Genomic DNA, 10,000 nt, shown 5'->3' on the forward strand with positions numbered 1-10,000 from the left:
TTTAAATATTATACATTAAACGTATTAATAATGTTCATTTATTAAACATTCTTTGGGTACATTTTAAGCAAGCAATACAGTCATTTTTAAACAATAGTTGAGTTAAATAAAACTACCCAGCAGGTTGGGAAAACATTTAACCCAATCGCTGGGTTAAAACAACCCATTCACAGGGTTAAAACATCCCATTCATTGGGTTAAAACAACCCAACTGCTGGGTTAAAACAACCCATTCACAGGGTTAAAACATCCCATTCACAGGGTTAAAACATCCCAACCGCTGGATTAAAACAACCCATTCACAGGGTTAAAACAACCCAACTGCTGGGTTAAAACAACCCATTCACAGGGTTAAAACAACCCAACCGCTGGGTTAAAACATCCCAATCACAGGGTTAAAACAACCCAACCGCTGGGTTAAAACATCCCAATCACAGGGGTTAAAACAACCCAACCGCTGGATTAAAACATCCCATTCACAGGGTTAAAACAACCCAACCGCTGGGTTAAAACAACCCATTCACAGGGTTAAAACAACCCAACCGCTGGATTAAAACATCCCATTCACAGGGTTAAAACAACCCAACCGCTGGGTTAAAACAACCCATTCACAGGGTTAAAACAACCCAACCGCTGGGTTAAAACAACCCATTCACAGGGTTAAAACAACCCAACCGCTGGGTTAAAACATCCCAATAATTGGGTTAAAACAACCCAACCGCTGGGTTAAAACATCCCAATCATTGGGTTAAAACAACCCAACCGCTGGGTTAAAACAACCCATTCACAGGGTTAAAACAACCCAACCGCTGGGTTAAAACAACCCATTCACAGGGTTAAAACAACCCAACCGCTGGGTTAAAACAACCCATTCACAGGGTTAAAACAACCCAACCGCTGGGTTAAAACAACCCATTCACAGGGTTAAAACAACCCAACCGCTGGGTTAAAACAACCCATTCACAGGGTTAAAACAACCCAACCGCTGGGTTAAAACATCCCAATCATTGGGTTAAAACAACCCAACCGCTGGGTTAAAACAACCCATTCACAGGGTTAAAACAACCCAACCGCTGGGTTAAAACAACCCATTCACAGGGTTAAAACAACCCAACCGCTGGGTTAAAACAACCCATTCACTAGATTAAAACAACCCAACCGCTGGGTTAAAACAACCCATTCACTAGATTAAAATAACCCAATCGCTGGTTTTGTCCATTTTTCAACCCAACTTGGGTTGTTTTTAAGCCTGCGTTTTTTAGAGTGTAATAAGCAACAAATGATGAGAATTGGACACTACACTAAAGTGTTACTATGAATAAACATATTGTATTTCATGAGCTAAGTTATCATATTAAAAACTATACACTCTAAAAAATGCAGGGTTAAAAACAACCCAAGTTGGGTTGAAAAATGGACAAACCCAGCGATTGGGTTATTTTAACACAGTAAATGGGTTGTTTTAACCCAGCTGTTGGGTTGTTTTAACCCAATGAATGGGTTGTTTTAACCCAGTGAATGGGTTGTTTTAACCCAGAGTTTGGGTTGTTTTAACCCAGCGGTTGGGTTGTTTTAAACCAGTGAGTGGGTTGTTTTAAACCAGTGAGTGGGTTGTTTTAACCCAGCGTTTGGGTTGTTTTAACCCAGCGTTTGGGTTGTTTTAACCCAGCGGTTGGGTTGTTTTAAACCAGTGAGTGGGTTGTTTTAAACCAGTGAGTGGGTTGTTTTAACCCAGCGTTTGGGTTGTTTTAACCCAGAGTTTGGGTTGTTTTAACCCAGCGGTTGGGTTGTTTTAAACCAGTGAGTGGGTTGTTTTAAACCAGTGAGTGGGTTGTTTTAACCCAGCGTTTGGGTTGTTTTAACCCAGCGTTTGGGTTGTTTTAACCCAGTGAATGGGTTAAATGTTTGCCCAACATACTGGAAAGTTTTATTTAAATCAACAATTCTTTAAAAAGTACTGTATGGCTTGCTTAAAATGAACCCAAAGTTATTAACTATTAAAGCTATTCACTTTTATTAATATGTTTAATAAATGAACATTATTAATACGTTTAATGAATAATAATTAAACAATACATATTTATATAATTGCTTATTAATAAATGTTCACCTTTTGATGATTATTGTTGTCTCTAGTAATTATGTGTCTGATTTTTAATTTCCAACCTATGTTGGGTTCATTTTAAGCCGGCCATACAATCATTTTTAAACAATAGTTGAGTTAAATAAAAAACTGCCCAGCACGGTGTGCAAACATTTAACCCAACCACTGGGTTAAAACAACCCATTCACTGAGATGGTCAATTTTCAACCCAACTTGGGTTGTTTTTAACCCAGTGTTTTTTAGAGTGTAACACAATCAATCTAACATTACTAGCCCTTATAAACACGGCCTCCTGCGCTCACACACTCCATTAATCTGCAGTAAACACGGGCCCTTCAGACAGGATGTGAGCGGGGTTTGTTTCCACATGCATGCTGGGTAAAAATCCACAGCCTCCAGCCGGCAGATTTCAGAGAATCGCCGCTTTATTAGAGAGCGCTGACGGGATGATTTATGAGGGACGTGCTATGACTTTCCTTCCGCAAATCAGCCCAAATGAGGGAATAATGGCTCAGAGAGAATATTAGCAATATCCAGAAAGCTGAAACACGTGTTGAAGGGTGTTTAGAGAACTTTAGACGGATCGCTGTGTGTGTGTGTGTGTGTGTATTTATCATTTAACACCAGCAGCAAAGGCTACACTGCAAAAAATGCTTTTCTTACTTAGTATTTTTGTCTTGTTTTCAGTCCAAATATCAAAAAAATCTTACATTAAGAAGCATTTACTAGACAAGCAAAAGTTTTTGTCTTGTTTTGGGGAAAAATAACTCAAAATTAAGGAAGTTTTTGCTTAAAATAAGCAAAATAATCTGCCAATGGGTTAAGCAAAATAATCTTGTTTTTTGTTTGAATTAAGATTATTTTGCTTACCCCATTGGCAGATTATTTTGCTTATTTTAAGCAAAAACTTCCTTAATTTTGAGTTATTTTCCCCCAAAACAAGACAAAAACTTTTGCTTGTCTAGTAAATGCTTCTTAATGTAAGATATTTTAGATATTTGGACTGAAAACAAGACAAAAATACTAAGTAAGAAAAGCTTTTTTGCAGTGTATTTTTAAGGTGAACTAAGAATGGTAGAAATTAAAATAATCACAAAAAAACGGCAATAAAGAGAGAAAAATGTATGCAATAATTTACCAAATATTTGTCTTGCAAAAACAATAAAATATTGTTTGATTATTTCTGTAATGCTGATTTCACTGTAAAATATGTATTTATTGTAAAGGGTTACCATTACATTAAACTGACTTAAAAAAAATGCTTAACTTAACTTATTTTGATGAGCTGAAGTCATATAATTTTTTTTACAGTGTGAAAAACGCTACAAATTAATTTGACTTGATGGTATATAGTAATGTAAAAAAAGGTATATAGATGATCTAGTAAATATATATGATCATGCTCTATGAGTTCTCTATGACAGAACATCTAAAAATTCATCTATAAAGGAAAATGATACACTATATTGCCAAAAGTGTTGTGACGCCTGCCTTTACACGCACATGAGCGTCCCATTCTCAATCCGTAGGGTTTAATATGGAGTCGCGCACCCTTTGCAGGCCACAGAAGTTTGGAGGTCTGGAGCTCCAGAAAGTTGGCCACTTCTGTGACCCTCAGCATGCGCTGACCCTGACTTTCTGCGCACGGCGTCACAATACTTTTGGCAATATAATGTATATAAATCAAAGCTTTTCTGATGAAAACAAAACTATTTTAGATGATTATTTCAGTTTTATCTGCCGATGGGCTCAGAAAAACAATCATGTTTTCCCTTTGAATTAAGTTTATGGTAACACCTTACTTTAAGTCTTTATGTATAATGCATTATAAAAGTATTTTAATGCATTGATTTTGCTTTATAATGCACTGTATGATCTCATTAATAATTATAACCACAGTTATAACACACGTTTAGAAAGTATAATGCACTAAAACACAACAATCCCCTTTTTAGGTGTAACAAGAAATCTGTGAATATTATAATGCATGTTAACTTTGGTTATAATTACTTATGAAATGATATAATGCATTATATCATACATTATGAATACCTTTATGATGCATTATACACTCTAAAAATCCAGTGGTTTTATGTAACTCAACTATTGTTTGAAAATGACTGTATTGCTTGCTTAAAATGAGCTCAAAGTATGTTGGAAAGTTTTATGTTTCTGACCCCCTTGACAGATATTTGTTCATGTTTTAATCATAAACTCTTCATTTTGATGATTTTTTCAGTAAGCAAGACTTAATATCTTCAGTCATTCTGCTTCTCCAGTAAATGTGTCTTGATTTGAGAATGTTTAGGTATATTTGTGCTGGAAAACTGAGAAAGAACATCAACATTATAACACATGGATTTGAATTGGTTTTCAGGACTCAAAGCCACACAATTATGGATGTTTGTTTGTCATTTCTAAACCGATGGGATTATTTTTGCAGCGAGACTGAAATATGAAGATGCTTTTAAGTGCAATACGAAACCCTGATTACGAGGCTGTTCTTGGGTTTTTCAGCCCTATAAACACTGTGTTAGCTCTCAGATGAGGGACTCTCGCCAGCTCTGATTAATATCAGCGTTGCTGTAAAAGCAAAGCCAAACGCATCACAGCCCAGCCATTAGCCAAATGATTCCCAGATGCACAGGACTGATTTGGACTCGCTCCGTCTGCTCTTGGGAGTTCACTAAATAAACGTTAAAGAAAACATCATAAAAGTTACAAGACGCAAGGCAAGACGACCTCTCTAATGCTCTCTGTGCGTGAATAAACTCATTCAATCTAAAGAAACAGCAGAAAGTGTCTAAAATAAAGTCTGGTTTTATATTTATATATATATATATATATATATATATATATATATATATATATATATATATATATATATATATATATATATATATATATATATATATATATATATATATATATATATTCCATTTTCATTAGAATTTTAGTTGAAGTTTCAGTAATTTTTTAAATATGTATATCATTTTTATTTAAGTTTTAGTGTCTTATTTTATAAAAAAATATATATATTAATCGTGATAAATCGCTTCTAACATAAAAGTGTTTATATAATATATGTGTGTTTAGAATATATATATATATAAACACAATTTATTATATAGACACAAACTTGTATGTTAGATGCGATTAATCGCGATGAATTGATTTGACAGCACTAATGAGATTATATATATATATATATATAAAAACACAATTTATTATATAAACACAAACTTCTATGTTAGATGTGATTAATCGTGATTAATCGATTTGACAGCACTAATGATATATATATATATAAACACAATTTATTATATAAACACAAACATTTATGTTAGATGCGATTAATCGCGATTAATCGATTTGACAAAACTAATCATATATATATATATATATATAAACACAATTTATTATATAAACACAAACTTTTATGTTAGATGCGATTAATCGTGATTAATCAAACAAAAGTGTTGCGTTTATAATTTTGTTCAGTGTGTATATATATATAACACTTGTTTTTGACCCCATTTTTCATGAGCTGAACTCAAAGATCTAAGACTTTTTCTATGTACACAAAAGGCCTATTTCTCTCAAATATTTTTCACAAATCTGTCTAAATCTGTGTTAGTGAGCACTTCTCCTTTGCCGAGATAACCCATCCACCTCACAGGTGTGGCATATCAAGATGCTGATTAGACGGCATGATTATTGCACAGGTGTGCCTTAGACTGGCCCCAATAAAAGGCCAAAGGTTTGTTGCAAATGTACTATTATCAAACACATTTGCTAAAATCCATCGAAACTGCATTTTGATAATTCATTTTATAATCATTTTATGCAGTATTTCTGAGCTTATAACAATCGAGAGACTAAATGCAGAATGATTATTTACTTATAATAAACTAGAAGGCAACAAGTTGATTAAAAATTCACATGAATTGAGAGCAGTTATATATTCATACACATATTAACAAACATATGTGGATAAAAACACCTTCAGATGTGACTAAACTCCCAACAGACTAAGAAACAACACAAACGTTCACAACCTTTATGAATTTTAATCATTTTTACAGTGTGAAATAGTTGTGGAACAAACTGAGCGGGAACATATTCATGAGAAACACAAAAACATACATGATGAGCGATGATGAGGGCGGACAGAAGATTCATGAGCTAAAAGAGAGAGAAACGAGAGCAAAACGAACCGAAACAGAGGAAGAATGAGAGACGGAAATCATTGGATCAGAAGAGAAACGAAAAATAAAAATATACAGTTATTTCATGGTTCAAAACAAAATGAGACAGCTCTGAATCTCCTGCTGTAAACAAATAAATAAAACCAACAGAAATCCTTCAAACAAATCCAGAAATGGCCAACGAGCAGATTAACTACTAAACATATGGCATGAAAGAGGTATTTGTGTTCTGAAACTGAGAAAATATGAATAATAATAAAGAATAATGTGATGTGTTTGATGAAACTCATTCAGACAGCAATTAGGGGAGGCGTTATCGTCTGAACCTGAAAAGTCGCCTCCCCGTAAACGCAGAGATGGGAATTAATCGGAAAATCCCCATGTCGATCAATCACCGATAGGTTGTGTTTTCCAGATTTATCATCGTTAATAGTTGATTAAATAAGAGCTAAAATGCTCTCAAGGTGTAGTTTGCAGAAACCCACTGCAACCTTAACAGACGTTTACCACACACATTATGAGTAAAACAACATTGATACAAAAATAATGCGTAACAATTTACAATAAGGTTTAATTTGTTTTAAAAATAAACGAACATGAACTAACAATGAGCAATATATCTTTATATATCAGCATTTATTAACCTTAATGTTAGTTAATCAAGATGTTCACGTCCATGTTAGTTCACACTGCGTTAACTAATGTTACCAACTCTAGTCAAAAATTACTAAATTCATTTTAATTTCAATTAAATTAATGTACTATATTTTATTTAATATTTTGTATTTTTACGGCATTTTATGTTACTAAATTGTATTTATGCAGTAGTTATAATCCATTTATTCACTTTTTAAACAAGCTAAATCTAAACAAGTTGTGTTCCAAATTTGAGGTTGATATCTCAAAAAATGAGCTTTCAGTGAGAGTTTGTTTGGGTGCAGTACCGAACGTTTCCACTAGGGGAAATTCGCGTCCCATTAATTTCCAATGCACTCACTTTTGACTGAGAAGAGCACAAGTGTGACCGTTTTTTAGGACCTTTTAACCGTTTTGAATCCAAATAATTTTTCGTGTGTTCACATAGCAAGTGCCAAAACGTTTACCAAGTTTCGTACCATTCCGATGCAGTAAAAAAAAAAATATTGCACCAGCAAAAAAGCACCAGATGTTGAGATTAACATTAGCTAAGATTAATAAATGCTGTTGTTCATTGTTAGTTCACATTAACTAATGATAACAAATTAACCTTATTGTAAAGTGTTACCAAATATAACACGTTAAAACTCTGTGCTACATTAGACAAAACAACGAAGTAGACAGTAATTAGTGATTGAATCCTTATTAGCACCAATCTCAGTGTTGATACCTGATGACGAGCAGGTCGAAATAAACTACACTGAACCGAACAATCGCACAGTGTTACTTCACAGAACGAGGCTGAAATCTTTGGTCGTTTGATTTGATTACATTTCTACAGAGCCCTGCACATGACATGCGTGAAAAACAAATATGTATATCATGGCCACAAATTAACAAACCGCTCCTGCGACATACTAATACATGTTTTACTAATTAATTCAAACACATCTTTATATCATGCACACGATTTACATAAAACGAGGGAACCAATTATTATATTGCGCACGATTTACGTACAATAAGGGAACGAATTATATCGTGCACAATTTATGTAAAACGAGGGAACAAATTATTATATTGTGCACGATTTACGTACAACAAGGGACAAATTATATTGCGCACAATTTATGTAAAACGAGGAAACAAATTATTTTATCATGCACAATTTACATAAAACGAGGAATTCAATTATTATATCACGCACAAATTACGTACAACAAGGGAACTAATTATTTCTGCCACAATTTACGCAAAACGAGGGAACTAATGATATTGAGCACAATTTATGTAAAAAGAAGGAACAAATTATAATATCACGCACGATTTACGTACAACAAGGGACCGAATTATATTGCGCACATTTTATGTAAAGCGAGTGAAAAAATTATTATATCGGGCACGATTTACGTACAACAAGGGAACTAATTATATTGAGCACAATTTACGTAAAGCGAAGGAACAAATTATTATATCGGGCAAAATTTACATACAACAATGGAACGAATTATATCACGCACAATTTACGTAAAATGAGGGAACAAATTATTATATCATGCACAATTTACGTAAAACGAGGGATCGAATTATTATATCGCACACAATTTACGTAAAACGAGGGAACTAATTATATTGCGCACAATTTATGTAAAAAGAAGGAACAAATTATAATATTGCGCATGATATACGTACAACGAGGGAACAAATTATATTGCGCACAATTTACGTACAACAAGGGAACAAATTATTATATTGTGCACAATTTACGTAAAACAAGGGAACAAATTATTATATAGCGCACAATTTACGTAAAACGAGGGATTGAATTAAATTGCGCGCAATTTATGTAAAAAGAAGGAACAAAATATAATACAGCGTGCGATTTATGTAAAAAGAAAGAACAAATTATATCTCGCGCGATTTCTGTAAAAAGAAGGAACAAATTATAATATCGCGCACGATTTACATAAAACCGGTGAACAAATTATTATATGGCGCACAATTTACTTAAAAGGAGGGAACGATTCAGTAATTTTTTGGTCATGTGCAGGGCTCCGTACATTTCTGCTATAATATCGTGCACAATTTACATACAACGAGGGAACAAATTATTATATTGCGCACAATTTACATTAAACGAGGGAACAAATTATTATATCACTCAATGTTTACGTACAATGAGGGAGCTAATTATTATATCGCACACGATTAACATAAAACCGGTGAACAAATTATTATATGCCGCACAATTTACTTAAAAGGAGGGAACGATTGAGTCATTTTTTGGTCATGTGCAGGGCTCCGTACATTTCTGCTTAGTGTTTTACATTTTTTTGCAAAAGTGCATTTGGACACGAAGACTGAACGATGAGGTATTTCTTTCATTTGTCAAGTTTCCCTTTAGTGTTTCAGTCCACGTCAGAGTATCGCAACATTTGTCAAATCATTATCTAAACGTTGATATGTTTATATCCACCGCAAAAACATCAAGCTACTAATAAAAATGACTGCAGGTCGTGTTTAAAAACTCATTTCACATCACAAACTGAAAACAAAAAAACATTAACAAACATTATTTTCCTCTGTACAAGTCGACCACGAGCACCAGTTTAAAATTATTAAATAATATAGATATATATATATATATATATAACGAACTTAAAAATACTCATTCTGTACAAAGATACAAATATAATATACAATAAATGGCTGCTGGGTAATTGTCATAATAATAATAATTAAACTCTTATACACAAATATACACTTGTGTGTTTAGATTACAGAACATAAGACTAACTCAAACTCGAGTTCTGATTTGTGTACAAATATCTAAACATTCTTAAATCAAGACACATGACTGAAGAAAGTTTAGATATTTGTGCTGAAAAACAGACTGTGTTGCAGCTGGAACCTGTAAACGGGTTGTGTTTTTGTAATGGCTTCCTGTGAAATGTGCCTGTGTGGTAAGAGTCCCCCTGACTATCAGCAGAAGAGTAAAGGATGGCTTCAGACACACAGACAGAGAGAGCTGCTATCGTACCGGCTTCCATGC

General features: G+C 33.7%; 1 protein-coding gene across 2 annotated transcripts in view; it reads right to left on the reverse strand.

Moving 5' to 3' along the window:
• The window catches only part of LOC307122192 (A disintegrin and metalloproteinase with thrombospondin motifs 20), a 145,542-nt gene that overhangs the window by 30,000 nt on the left and 105,542 nt on the right, over positions 1 to 10,000 (reverse strand). For both annotated transcript variants that reach the window (XM_079810157.1, XM_079810158.1), the window contains one exon: positions 9,989 to 10,000. This exon is cut by the window's right edge and continues 171 nt beyond it. In XM_079810157.1, the coding sequence (XP_079666283.1) occupies positions 9,989 to 10,000 (12 nt within the window). The remainder of the gene's footprint in view (positions 1 to 9,988) is intronic.

This window comes from Gobio gobio (assembly GCF_949357685.1).
Source record: "Gobio gobio genome assembly, chromosome: 25".
NCBI classification, from domain to species: Eukaryota; Metazoa; Chordata; class Actinopteri; order Cypriniformes; family Gobionidae; genus Gobio; species Gobio gobio.